The 13,752-nt window shown below is 43.3% G+C and overlaps 1 protein-coding gene across 2 annotated transcripts in view; it reads left to right on the top strand.

Moving 5' to 3' along the window:
• Window positions 1-1,400: 1,400 nt before the first annotated feature.
• The window catches only part of IL12RB2 (interleukin 12 receptor subunit beta 2), a 93,243-nt gene continuing 80,891 nt past the window's right edge, over window positions 1,401-13,752 (top strand). Inside the window, exons 1-2 of one of the 2 annotated variants that reach the window (XM_022581133.3) lie at window positions 1,401-1,912; window positions 12,996-13,107. In XM_022581133.3, the coding sequence (XP_022436841.1) occupies window positions 13,032-13,107 (76 nt within the window). In that variant the 5' untranslated portion in view covers window positions 1,401-1,912; window positions 12,996-13,031. Of the gene's footprint in view, window positions 1,913-1,967; window positions 10,493-12,995; window positions 13,108-13,752 lie in introns of those variants that run through there. The other variant, XM_022581134.3, reaches the window with a different exon arrangement.

The following is a 13,752-nucleotide window of genomic DNA, read 5'->3' as shown; positions in this document are numbered from 1 at the left end:
TTGGTGTACAATAGAAACTAACACAGTATTGTGAAGCAATTATACTCCAATAACGATCTATTAAAAAGAAATTGGGAGGTGTCTTATGCTTACTGCCCAAACAGTATGGTGATGGAGTTGGCTCTGCACATACTCAGCAAGCCTGGATTGGTTTCAGTGGAAGGGAAGAACATCCCAGAGGTAACAGTGGGACATTCTTTTAAGAAATGTGGCTTTATTAATACTCATGTCACTGAATATGATATTGAGTGAAACAAAAAAGTCATCAGGAATGTTGCAGACTGAACGCGAATGTATCTAAAGAATATTTTAACCAAATTTATTTTGCTTCTATTTTCCTTTTTCTTTTCAAATGAACAAGACTGATAGCAAACACATATGTCTAATAAATCTAAAAGGGATATTTTTTAAAACATAAAAATTTTAGGGGCTTCCCTGGTGGTGCAGTGGTTAAGAATCTGCCTGCCAGCGCAGGGAACACGGGTTTGAGCCCTGGTCCGGGAAGATCCCACATGCCGTGGAGCAACTAAGTCCGTGCGCCACAACTACTGAGTCTGCGCTCTAGAGCCCATGGGCCACAACTACTGAAGCCCACGTGCCACAACCACTGAAGCCCACGTGCCTAGAGCCCATGCTCCTCAACAAGAGAAGCCACCACAATGTGAAGCCCACGCACCGCAACGAATAGTAGCCCCGGCTCGCGGCAATCAGAGAAAAGCTTCCACGCAGCAACAAAGACCCAACGCAGCCAAAATAAATAAATAAAATAAGATAAATAAATTTTTTAAAAATAAAAATTTCAATTAAAAATATTCTAAGTGACAAGAAAGCATTATGTCACAAGTTTATAAGACAGTTCTTTATCTTACTAGTGTTTAAAAAATAGTACGGGGCTTCCCTGGTGGCGCAGTGGTTGAGAGTCCTCCTGCCGATGCAGGGGACACGGGTTCGTGCCCCAGTCCGGGAAGATCCCACATACTGCGGAGCGGCTGGGCCCGTGAGCCATGGCCGCTGGGCCTGCGCGTGCGGAGCCTGTGCTCCGCAACAGAGAGGCCACAACAGTGAGAGGCCCAAGTACCACAAAAAAAAAAAAAAAATAGTACGTCTTAGAGTTGAATTCCTAGCATCAATGAAATATTGTCATAAGTAAAAGCACCGCTGTCATCCCCTCTGCATTTTGGACAGTTTTCCCTCTTCCCTCAGAATCCCACTTATAACGTATGGAACATGGGACCATTTAGAGTCAGGGTCATGCCACCTATTTAATGTGAATTCTTTCTTACTTTTTAGTTACAAACACAAATGAAAGTTCTAGTATTTTCTTCTCACACCCAGTCTTACAGCCCGCTTTGGTGACCGCAGAACTAGGGTGTGGTAAGTGCTGGGCAAGCACAGAAGAAGATCTCTGAGGAAAGTTCTCTACAGAGTGTCAACGAAGTGCCGCTTCCCCGTGGCGGTGAAGGGCGAGAACATGATTCGGCCGTGCTTTTCATACCCTGGTGCTTAATTCACCTCACCACCCCGGCTGAGGAGCGAGGCTTTCCTACCCGCCTTGTATAGAACGGGAACCCGACGTGTGCCGCGGTTATTACCTTGCTCCGGGCGGCACGGGCACAGCCCGCCAGGAGCGGAACCGGACCCTGACCGGCCCGCTTCGACAGCTGACAGCACAGCCGCTTTCCCTCTGCCGACGACCACGGCCACATCCATCTCCTCGGCCCGGGCGCCGCCCGACGCACGTCCGCGCGCGCCCCTGCGCCGCCGGAGCGCCCACCCCGGGGTCACAGGCGGGGCGCGCACGGGCACCGGAACGTCCGGAGCGCACACTGCCTGCGCCGCACGTGCGTCCCGCAGCAGCCGGGCCATCGGCTCCGCGCCGCCCCGCAGCGGGCCCGCGGGCTGGAGACGCGCGGTGAGTGGCCGGGGAATCGGTGGGGCGCGGACGCTTGGGACCCCCGGCTTTCGTGCTTCGCTTCTACCGGGGAGGGGGATTTGGGGGCGGCCTCTGCTCATCTGGGTCCTCACTGTGGGCTGGACGTTCGCTTGAGAGTGCCGGGTCGCGGTTGGCCAGATGGAGCGGAGGGGCGCTCAGATTGAGTTTCCAAGGCGTTCGCAGAACGGTGGGAACGTGAGGAGGGGAGGGCTGGTGTCTGGAAACGGCAGCGGGTACCCGTCAGGGGCCAGCCTGGGTCCAGGCCCACGGGCGTGACTCGCGGCTCGGAAGTGGATCTTTTGAGAATAAGATATGGAGGAGTCTTACTTAGTCTTGCATGGGGGTGAATTGTCCCTTTCTCCGCAGCACTTTCCTGGGGCCTCTGTAGACGCAGAGTCCCCACCTGTCTAGTCACTAGCAGAATGCTCTGGGGCGAGCCGCCTGGCCAGTCGCTTTTCTCATCTGTGAAATGTCTCTTTAGAGAGGCTTTTTTCACTTGGTTGAGGGGCAGTAAATACAAACATTGGAGGAGATTAAGTATCCCTGCGATTAGATCCAGGTTTTACGAATAGCAATGCAAATGCATACAGAATGTTTTTTCCTGGTATCTCTAAAGAACAAGGCAAAACTCCGAATGTCTGTTACAATCCCCTACGAGTATATCCTGTGTGGATAAAAGTCTTCGCTGAGCACCTACTATGGACTTGGCCCTTGGGTATCACTGTTACCCTCTATAATTCTTCAGAAACTCAGTGAACTGGTTATAAGTATTCCTGTTTTACAGATGTGGAAACTTTCACACTTTCACAGAGATAGTGAGTTACAGGTTTTTGGCTCCAGACTCTGTGCTCCTTGCCTTTGCACCTCTGACTCAAAACATTATATCCACCTCCACTTGGGCAAACAAACATTAGATTCTGGTTCCCTTTAACAAGGAATGGTACAGTGCCCTGTTTCTCTGTCCAGCATATAACTGAAAGGACCTTAGTGGCTGAGAGCTGATAGTCTTTCCCTCCATTTTAATGTGAAATTCTCAATTCATTACTGTCACTTTCTTGGGCACAAAAGGCTCTAAAAGAGTTTGCAGCATTCTTTTATCATGCATCATGTTTCTTGACTGTCATGATGTTTACATAAATTCCCAAATTTTGGCAAGCTTTGAATCTTTCTTACATTAGAATGAGTTCTAGTGTGGAAAAAAATTCTAAAGCAGATGTGAGATTTTTATGGGAGAAGAATCCTATAAGTACAGTAGATGTACATCATTTCTCAATTGTGGACTTTTTTTTTTAATTGTACCTGCTTTGTTCTTTGGCCAATTATTTGTCATCTTTGCAATTACACTCACAGCACTGCTCTCAACTTCTGCATGTACATTTGTGCAGGCTAATCTGGAAAGAAAGCCAAACCCCAAAGAAGCTTTGTCCAATTTCCTTTGTTCTTGGAACATTGTGGTGTCCTTTACTAATGGTAACAATGTGTTTTTAAAGTATAGATATGTATTGAACATCTGTTATGTTCAAGACATTGTGCTGGTCATTGTAATATAAAGAAACGTAAGTCTCAGTTCCTGTCCTCAAAAAAGTTAAAACTGTTTAGGAAGACAATAATTATGAGAACACTTAGTATGTCATAAATTATAAGTGGCATGAAGTCACCTTTCATGGAGGAGGTATGGGATCTAGTTTTAATCAAATTAATTCTTCAGTGATGAGCCAGATGAATGGGCCAAGAGAGAGGTCAAAAAGCAAGGCTGTCTAGCTTAATTCTAACAATGTCCTTGATAAGTAAATGATATTATCTTTTTTCTTATAATAATAATAATGGATGATAGTATTTATTGAGCTCTTTCTATATACCAGGCACTTTGCTAAGAGCTTCTAATTTAACTCCCACAATAATCCCGTGAGTTTGGTGCTATTTTTATTTTTATTTTACAATTGAGGAAACTCAAGCATGGAAGGTAGTTTTAATTTATCTAATTCTGAATTTACTTCTGGTTTTTCTGTATTATCGTGATCAACTTGCAGATCTCTCCACCTGCAGAATAGAGATACCAATAGTTACTTTATTTAGTAGAAGACCAAATGTTAACAACTCAGTCACATGCTCTGCATTGTGATAAATTGCTAAGTAAATGCCTATAAAAGATTATTAAGATTAGAATCTTAATTTACATCCCTTTTGCAGTAATATGCAGAAGAAAAGGAAAATATTAAGTAAAACAGGCAGAGGTGCTGAGATATGGGATTATTAGTGTCGAGATTTCGGTTGAATTTTTAGTTTATAGAAGAAACCTTGAGGAATATTGTAGCATGGTGATCATTAGTCTTTGTCTGCCCCCTAGACCCAGGGTGCCTCCAATTATATTAAGATAGTTGTGAAATTCCGAGAAAACTCTTAAAACAAAGTAATTGTAATGTGCTTTAATATTTTTAATGCCTTATAGCACTAAGAAAAGACTCAGGGGTTGAAGCTACAAAACTTGCCAGGATTTTACAAGACTCAAGGATAAACCTGCCACTCCCATGCCATTTTCCACGAATAGAGACTTCAAGGTTAAATGTGTCAAAGGAGAGACTTTTCCAATAAGCTAAGGAAGAAAAGTTAGTGAAAGAGATCTAATTTTCTCAATAAATGTGGACTGCCATTTTTCAGAGTTACTTGTGATGATGACACAGGTAGAAGTGGAGAAACCAGGATGACACCTGACCCCAGGATGATCCTCTGGCCCTAAATACCAGGCTCTTTCCAGTATATCATCCTTTTCAGTAAAAGATGGCTTATTTTATTTATAGCTATTGAAGGATGCAGAGAGTGAAATTAGAGAAGATTGGATTGTTGAAACTTAATTGAACAAGTGCCATGAAAATTGTAGCCTTGTGAAGCTAATCAAAGAAAGAAAAAACAGCAAATAACACCAACTGATCTGAAAGTACCTTGTTTCTTCAAGACTCCATCCACGTCTTTATTTCCTGTTTATTGCTCTATTGTAGGAATGCTTGTTCAATTTATAAGACAGTTCACAGTACATATGATTCTGGGGTTGGGGCCTGATAAGATTCCCTAATGCATTTTAAATGTAATTTGTTTACACACAACATTTCAGGAGCCAGTATATTATGTCCAGGGTGATATATCTGAATTGGAAATAGAGATGAATAGGTCTGACAGAACATTCCAGAAAAACAGGAAAGAAGGGAAAAAAGCATAAGGGGATCTTTGTTAAGAAAAATTATAAAGAGGTCATAAAGCGGGAAAGGAGAAAACACCCTAAAATTTAAAAAAAGAGAGAGAGAGGGACCCAAACTTCAGAAGTCTCCTGAATTCAAGCAAGAGAAGAAAGTTCCTGTAAATGGGTAAAATTAGGACTACAAATGCTAACCAGTGAGATGAGAGAAGGTTCAAGAGAGCCTCAGCAGGTGCATAAGAAAGGAAAACAGGTGTGCGTCCAATTCGGCTCACGTAATGGGGGTTGGAACTGTTGGCTATCAAGAAGAAAAAGCAGAAGGGGTTGATGTGGTTACTTTCCTTCCCCTTTAAGCCATCTGACATTATGAAGGGGGTGATTTGATGATCTGAGGCTGGCAGGCCAGAGTTTGTCCGTGTTATGGCTTGTTCGAATTTTCAACAAATGGTAGACTCAGAAGCAAAAAGGAGATGATGCTTTGGTCAGGAAACTCTTCTTTTTCATGACATAGCCCATGGAAAGGTATGGGGAAGAGAAGGTTAGCTCCAGTGGCTGAGTTGCAAGTTAGCTACTTGGTGGACCTGATTTTCCTCTTCCATCCTCAGAGTGGAATAGATCATTAGAGATGGTTACATATTGTATGTACACTGGGTTTTATTGTTTGATCTTCTTTTGAGGGAGGTGGGTGATTCAACCTTCTGAAAACTAAAGCATTAGTCATTGTAAGTGCTTTACTAGATGGGTATCATAAAGATTGTATGTAATGTACATCAAACATAATAAAAGATCAACAAACTGTAGCATTAGTATTAAGGGCAGTGTTAATATTAGTGTTATTTCTAGTTTTATGCTGCTATAGTTGCAACTGATCAGAAGCAATCTTACCTGCTAGAAGTAATCTTGGATTAGAAATTGGGACACCTCCGTTCTGATCTGGATTCTGCTATTAATGTGACCTTTGGACCTTTGGCAAGTCCCTTCTTTTCTCTAGGGCTCAGTTTATCTGTATATAAAATGAGGAATGTAGGGCTGCCCTGGTGGCGCAGTGGTTGGGAGTCCACCTGCCGACGCAGGGGACAGGGGTTCGTGCCCCGGTCCGGGAAGATCCCACATGCCGCGGAGCGGCTGGGCCCGTGAGCCATGGCCGCTGAGCCTGCGCGTCCGGAGCCTGTGCTCCGCGATGGGAGAGGCCACAACAGTGAGAGACCCGCGTACCGCAAAAAAAAAAAATGAGGAATGTAGAATACATGACCTCCAAAGTGTTGTCTCTGTACTGATCTGCCACCAGTAAGATATGTCTGTCAGTAGCTTTGCTGGCAGAAGAGAATGATTTTGTACCCTGCCTCATTGCGTCAACTGGGTAATTAACGGCATGTATTTATAAGGCAGACAGCCTTAACGCACATTCAGAACAATCACTTGGTTGTTCTCTGGTGGCCCAGACTCAAATGTCAGCTTTTGGGAGGGGAAAGGAGCAGTAGGACATGGTAATTATTGGCTAACCTTTGAGGTTCCTTCCTCCTCTGAGTTATTAAATTCTTTGATAGCCAGGGATAAGACTGCCTAACATATGACCTTTTACCTTGTCTAACAAAACATACAATTCCAATACGTTGAAAGTCGTAAACGATTTAGAAAAGAGATACAAAAGCTGGACCCAGAAGGGAAAATGGGAGCTAGCCTCAGTGGAGTGCCTACCCTGTGCTAGGTAATTCTCATGGGTCCATGACACTGGCATATTCATCCTCCTAGTAACTTTGTCTAGGTAGGTATTCCTGAACTCATTGCATGAATGAGGAAATGGCCCCCTGACAGTTAACAGCACGCAGTAGAACTGAGATTCACTAGCCTTTTTCTTTTCCACAATACCATGCTGCCCCTTGAGCTTACTATGGTGCTACAGAAGAAAAGTGATGTGGAAGTAGGAAGAGTTCTAGCCTACATGAAATTACCACCTGTGGTAAGGGTTTTTCCTAGTCTAGTCAAATATGATTTTAGCTGTTTATTTTGTGCTTCTTGGAGCAGTGGGGAAAGAGAGGCTCACTGAGGGGGAATTGTCTCTGCCCTCCTGCCAGTTGCTTTATTTCTGGCTGGTCCCCGCCCCCCCTCATTGAGATGTTGTTTTCACTGTCTGGAAATTGTCACCACTTGAGTGATGAGTCAGTGACATAGCACACTCTTTGATTTTCTGATTCAAGACAGAGTTGTAGTTTTAATATTGACCCTCCAGGCAGACTGTATGAAGGATGTTTACAACTGATAGGAGGTTTCATTTTATTGGAAGATACCTCATTTACTTGAAGGTCTTTGGGGTTCTGAGTTTCTTATAAATGAAGCATCTACTTTATCTGGTCATTCAGAGGAAATGAGCATGTTTGTGTTTGAATCAATGTACTATATAAACTCAAACTTATCCTCTATTTTGCCTATTTCATATATAGGTGTGTGTATATATCTATCATATATATACATATTTCAGATATATACATTTTAAAAATTCTTATAATAACCAAGTAATGTTTTACTATTGAATATTTTACTATTTGGAGAATGTTATCGCTTCATAAGTTGCAAGGCACATTGAAAGATACCCTGTAGATACCCTTTGCAGTTAAGAAGCAGAAACCTATTTAATCCCTATATATCTGTTCATTCAGTTATCTTCTAATTCAATCCATAATTTCCTTTATGCCAGAATATTCCAAGGCTTAATGAAAACTAACGAATTTTAAACTAAACTAAGGTAGCTACAATAAAAAAAGACTTATTAATGATGTCGAACACCATGTAGCAGAATAAGATTTAATGTACTTTTAATGTATTGTAGTTATATTAAACTAAACCAGAAGTAAAAAACAGGAAAACCATTTAAATTTCATTCAGTTCAGCACATGCCTTTTATGTGCCACGGATTGTGGCCTCTGCCCATGAGGAACTTGCAAGCTAATGGAGGAGACAAGCAGATACCAGAAGAAATTAGTTCTATTTAATACAACAGGTGCTAAGATAGGAGGATGCCAGGATGCTATGAAGATACTAGTAGGAGGCTTCAGTCTACCTGAAGACATCAATAAGGCTAAGATCTGGCTACTTCTTTCCATCTCTGCTGCTATCACTGTGGTCCACATCACCGTCATTTCCTACCTGGGCCTCCCCAGGTGCTTCCTAACTGGTCTGCTTGCTTCTACTCCAGCCTCCATACACAGAGCCAAGACTAGTTTTTCTGTTTGTTTGCTTTTGTATTTGTGTGTGTGTTTAATGTAATTCATATCTTGTGATACCCTAGTTAAAACCCAGTTAAATAAATAAATAAAACCTCTAATGATATACCAATGGTTTCCCATAGATTGGAGAGTAAAATCTAGGCTCCCTTCCATGGCAAACAAGCCCATGGTAGATCTGGCTCCTACCTTCTTCTCAAATTTCATTTCATACCATTCTCCCCAGAGTCACTTTCCCCAGCTACCCTGACCTTATTTCTATGCCTCAACCACAGCAAGCTTGTTCCTTTGCCTCCAGGCTTTGCACTCAACATTTATTCTGTCAGGAAGTCTTTTTGAGTCTTTGTCTGGCTTGTGCCAATCTCAGCTCAAGTTTCACCTCCTAGAAACACCTTCATTGACTGCCTTCTCTCCTCCTCGGGTTCTCTCTCCCCTTAGCCTCTCTTATTCTTTCGTCATTATCTGAAGGTATCTGTTTGTTATTTATTTGTCTTTTGTCTACCTTCTCCAGAATGTTGGTTCCATGAGACCTAAAACCTTGTCTGTCTTTTTCTCCACTCTCTCCCAAGTCCTTGGCACATAGCAATGGCTAAATATATATTTGTTGAATAAATGACTGAATAGAAGGTGCCTGAGCTGAGTTGGGCTGGATGAGTAAGACTTAGCCAATCTGGGGCTTCCCTGGTGGCGCAGTGGTTAAGAATCCGCCTGCCAGTGCAGGGGACATGGGTTCAAGCCCTGGTCCGGGAAGATCCCACATGCCGCGGAACAACTAAGCCCATGCGCCACAACTACTGAGCCTGCGCTCTAGAGCCCGCGCTCCTAGAGCCCGTGCTCTACAACAAGAGAAGCCACCACAGTGAGAAGTCTGCGCACCGCAGCAAAGAGTAGTCCCTGCTCGCCTCAACTAGCGAAAAGCCCGGGTACAGCAACAGAGACCCAACACAGCCAAAAATAAATTAAATAAATTTTAAAAAATACCATTCACTAAAAAAAAAAGACTTAGCCAGTCTAAGAACAGTGGAAAGGTAAGAGAATAACATGAACAAAGACACAGAAGCATGTATTGGCATGGGATGTGCAGCTCAGTGTTACTAGACAACAGTGTCAACAGTGGTGGATGTGGCTGGTAATGAAGACAGGAATTAGCTCACAGAAGCCATTGTGTGCCATGACCTGGGCCTTCATGATTTAGAGAGAGCGAAACTGTTGGATTTCAATTTAGATCAGTGTTTCTCAAACATTTTAAACCAAGACCCAGAGAATACATTTTACAGTATCTGTGAGCTGAGGGTCATCTCCAGATTTCAGAGGCACCACCTTCCTTGGCCCATAACCCCCTCCCTCCATCTTCAAAGGCAGCAGCACAGTCCTCGCTCTACAGCTGTCTGACCGACCCTTCTGCCTCCCTCACCCACTTTTAGGGACTCGCGTAATTAGATCGGGCGCATCTGGGTGTCCAGGATAACCTCCTCCCCTCAAGGTCCCTAACTTTAGTCACATCTCCAAAGTCCCTTTGTCGTGCAACATAATATATTCACAGGTCTGGGGATTAGGGCATGGACATCTTTGGTGGGCCATTATGCTGCCTACCACAGGGACGTTTATAGGGAATTGTCTATAGCCCCTCCATCCCTCCTTCCCTTCTCTCGTTCAAAAAAGACATATTGAGTACTCTTTCCCAATGCCAAGTGCTCGCATATGGCAGTGAGCAAGACAGTCAAAGTTCCTGCTCTCATGGTGGCTTAAACTCTAGCACAAAGACAGATGATAAATAAGACAATCAAATAAATAAACAAGATAGTTACAGATTGTATCATGAAGTAAATAAGGTGATGAGTAGAAAGGAGATGGCCAAGACCACTTTGGCTGAGTGGTCAGGGAGGGGCTCTCTGAGGAAGTGACACATGATCTGAGGTCTGAGAGATGTAAGCCAGTCAGCCACTAAGAAGAGCCAGGGGAAGAGGATTCTAGCAGAGGAAATGAAAAGCGCAGAGTCCCCGGAGCAGCAAAGGGCATGCCTTGCTCAAGGAACAGTCTGAAGGCCAGTGTGAATGAAGCAGAGCTGGCAAGGCAAAAACGTAGAGCAAATGATGGTGGCAAGATAGGAGACATGAAGCCATGCAGTGGCTGAGAGAGTCATGTATGGTAAGGACTTGGGATTTTTTTTCTAACAGCAATGGGGACCTGTTGATGTTTTTTTTTTTGCGGTACGCGGGCCTCTCACTGTTGTGGCCTCTCCCGTTGCGGAGCACAGGCTCTGGATGCGCAGGCTCAGCAGCCATGGCTCATGGGTCCAGCCGCTCCGCGGCATGTGGGATCCTCCCGGACCGGGGCACGAACCCGTGTCCCCTGCATTGGCAGGCGGACTCTCAACCACTGCGCCACCAGGGAAGCCCTGTGGACAGGTTTTAAATAGAGGTGATATGAAGCAGGTAACATAATCTGATGTATGTTTTTAAAAGGTAGTCAGCTATGTGAAAATGACTTAGAAAGGGGCAAAGATGGATGGAGAGGCACATTAAGGAGCTACTGCAGTCATCTAGGGGAGAGAGGACAGTGGTTTGGACTGGGGTGAGGATGGTAGAAATGGAGAGAAGTGGACTGATCTGTGATGTATTCTGGAGATAAAATTGACAGGACTTAGTGATGGTTTGGCTGTGGGGCATGAGAGAGAGGGTGGAATCGAGGATGACGTCTAGGTTTTTGAGCAATTCAGGGGATAAAAATGTTATTCACGGAGGTAGAAAAGGCTGGAGGAAGAACCAGTTTGGAGAAGGGAGACCAAAAATTCAATTTGAATATGTTAATATTGAGCAGTCTCTTGATGTCCAAGAAGTGATGCCAAGGAGACATACGTATGAGACTAGAGCTCAGAGCAATGTCTGAGTTGAAGATAAGCATGGGAGGGTCTTTAGCATACAGATGGTATCTAGAGCCAGGTGACCAGAGGAGATCCCTCGGGAGAGACTAGAAATAGAGACAAAAGTGTCTTGAGTACACTGAGGTCCTCCAAGACCTAACAGTCAGGAGGAGGAGGAAGAGCCACCAGCAAAGAGTATTGAAAAGATGCTGATATTATCTGGGGGCTTCCCTGAGTGATGATTGGGTTAGAGGCAGAGGAGTCAAAAGAGCAAGTGGGGCTTCCCTGGTGGTGCAGTGGCTGAGAGTCCGCCTGCCGATGCAGGGGACACGGGTTCGTGCCCTGGTCCGGGAAGATCCCACATGCCGCGGAGCGGCTGGGCCCGTGAGCCATGGCCGCTGAGCCTGCGCGTCCGGAGCCTGTGCTCCGCAACGGGGGAGGCCACAACAGTGAGAGGCCCGTGTACCGCAAAAAAGGAAAGAACAAGTGGACACTTTCTAGAAGCCCACTAGGGCAGGACTGTTGTATCTCTAGCACTTAACACGGTGCCTGGCAGATGAAAGGTAGCCATCACTGTTGAATGAATAAGTGAATTTTTCTGAGGCTCTCCAGTACGTTCTGGCCCATTTCTAGGTATGGGAATATGAGGTGAACATTTGCATTGGCTGGTTGCCAGTGGCCCAACATCACACAGCTTTTCAGCCTGCTTCATGAATTTCTGGTCCACCTTTAATAGAATTTAGGGATTTGCTAAAGCCATTCCTTAAGTTTAAAGTTGGAAACAAACAGAAATCACCAGCTTGCGTTTTCCAAATCATTCAAGGTAAAAATACTCAGTAAAATAAATAAATAATGAATTAACAAGCAAACAAACAAAATTGAACTTCTATAGAAAACCCAAACAGCCCCCTAAGAACCCTTGGAATTCTTTTCTTACTGCCAAAGAGATCAATCTTTCACTGAATTCTTGGTGGGGGGGTGGGGTGTGTGTGGTTATGAGCCACTATTTTTTTATTATTATTTATTTTTTAATTTTTTTAATTTTTTATTTTTTTGTGGTTCGCGGGCCTCTCACCGCTGTGGGCTCTCCCGTTGCGGAGCACAGGCTCCGGATGCACAGGCTCAGCGGCCATGGCTTACGGGCCTATGAGCCACTTTTTAATCTCCTGTTACTTCCAGAAGCACATAACTAGATCAGAAATTCTCACTACTGGAGCTTCCCTGGTGGTCCAGTGGCTAAGACTTCGCCTTCCAAAGCAGGGGGTGTGGGTTCCATCTCTGGTCAGGGAGCTATGATCCCACATGCGTTGCGGCCAAAAAACCAAAGCATAAAACAGAAGCAATATTGTAACAAATTCAGTAAAAGACTTTAAATTTTAAAAATTAAAAAAAAGAAAGAAATTCTCACTACTCTTGGAATTTAATACTACTGCGTTTGACTATGATGATGCAGCCCTGTTTGGAAGAAAAAAGTTTTGTGTGAGACTGAAGCTCAGAAGGTTAAGTAAATTGCCCAGTAGTCTCAAAGTATTTAAACCAGTTCTAAAGGACTCCAAAGGCCAGATCTCTTCCCCCACCCTTTGCTGACCCCAAGAAGCTTAAATGACATGGGGGTTAGAGGTGGCTAAGATTTTCAGTTTACTAGTTTTAAAGGTAAACTTCATTAAAAACAAAAAAATCTTAACAACGTGAAGAAAATTAAAGGGGCATTTTAAGCCCTCTGAATAGTATTGGTTCTGGTATTTTGTGAATGTATTTAACATGAATGAATTTGTCTTCTTTTACAAGGAAAAATACAGAGGTGTATCCCAGAGTTGACTGTTCATGGCACATACAGTTAACGGGTGCCCATTGGCACTTACTTTTATCATCGTGTGGCTGTTAGTTAAAGCAAAAATAGGTAAGATATTTCTGTAATCTAATCTGTGGAGGGATTTTTGGTTTAAATTCTCAGTTATAGATGAAATATGCATTTGTGGTAATTGTTCTGGTAGTTGGTCTTTTGTAGTCAATCTTCTGTCAAGTTTAAGTGGATAAGTCTGGTTCTATGTCTGTTGCTAATATGTATTTTATTTCATTAATACTAATGATTAAGAGTCCAATGATATCTTTTCCTCTTAACAAAATGGCTAGGTATCAAGCTAGGCATCATGAATGAATGTTTTACATTATAGTACATTTTAACAGAGGGTATTCACGGATGGATTCAGCTCTGCTAAAAAAATAATGGCTGGCATTTTCTTTGCTGTTTTTATTGGCATCTTATTTTTTACTTTCTGGCCCCTTAGGATCAAAGAAACAGAAAACAAAAATATAAGTAAGATAAGAGAGAGAAAGAGATTTAGTTCTGAAAATAAAAGTGGAAACTTTTCAGAATTCAGTATTTCCTTTATTTGATATGAATAACTTTTTTACCAATTTGTTTATGGTAGTTGATCCAAGCAATCTGATAATTACCAAAAAAGGCTTTCAGTGGAGGCTTTATATCACATCTAAAAATTCAAGGTGAGTCTATAATTCTGAGGTTTTTTTTCTTTTTTTCATC

Source organism: Delphinapterus leucas, chromosome 1 (genome assembly GCF_059928025.1).
Source record: "Delphinapterus leucas isolate spDelLeu-1000000601 "Yukka" chromosome 1, BTC_Dleu_Yukka2, whole genome shotgun sequence".
Taxonomy (NCBI): domain Eukaryota; kingdom Metazoa; phylum Chordata; class Mammalia; order Artiodactyla; family Monodontidae; genus Delphinapterus; species Delphinapterus leucas.
Note: the sequence above shows the minus strand (reverse complement) of the source record. Positions and strands in the feature narration are given on the sequence as shown.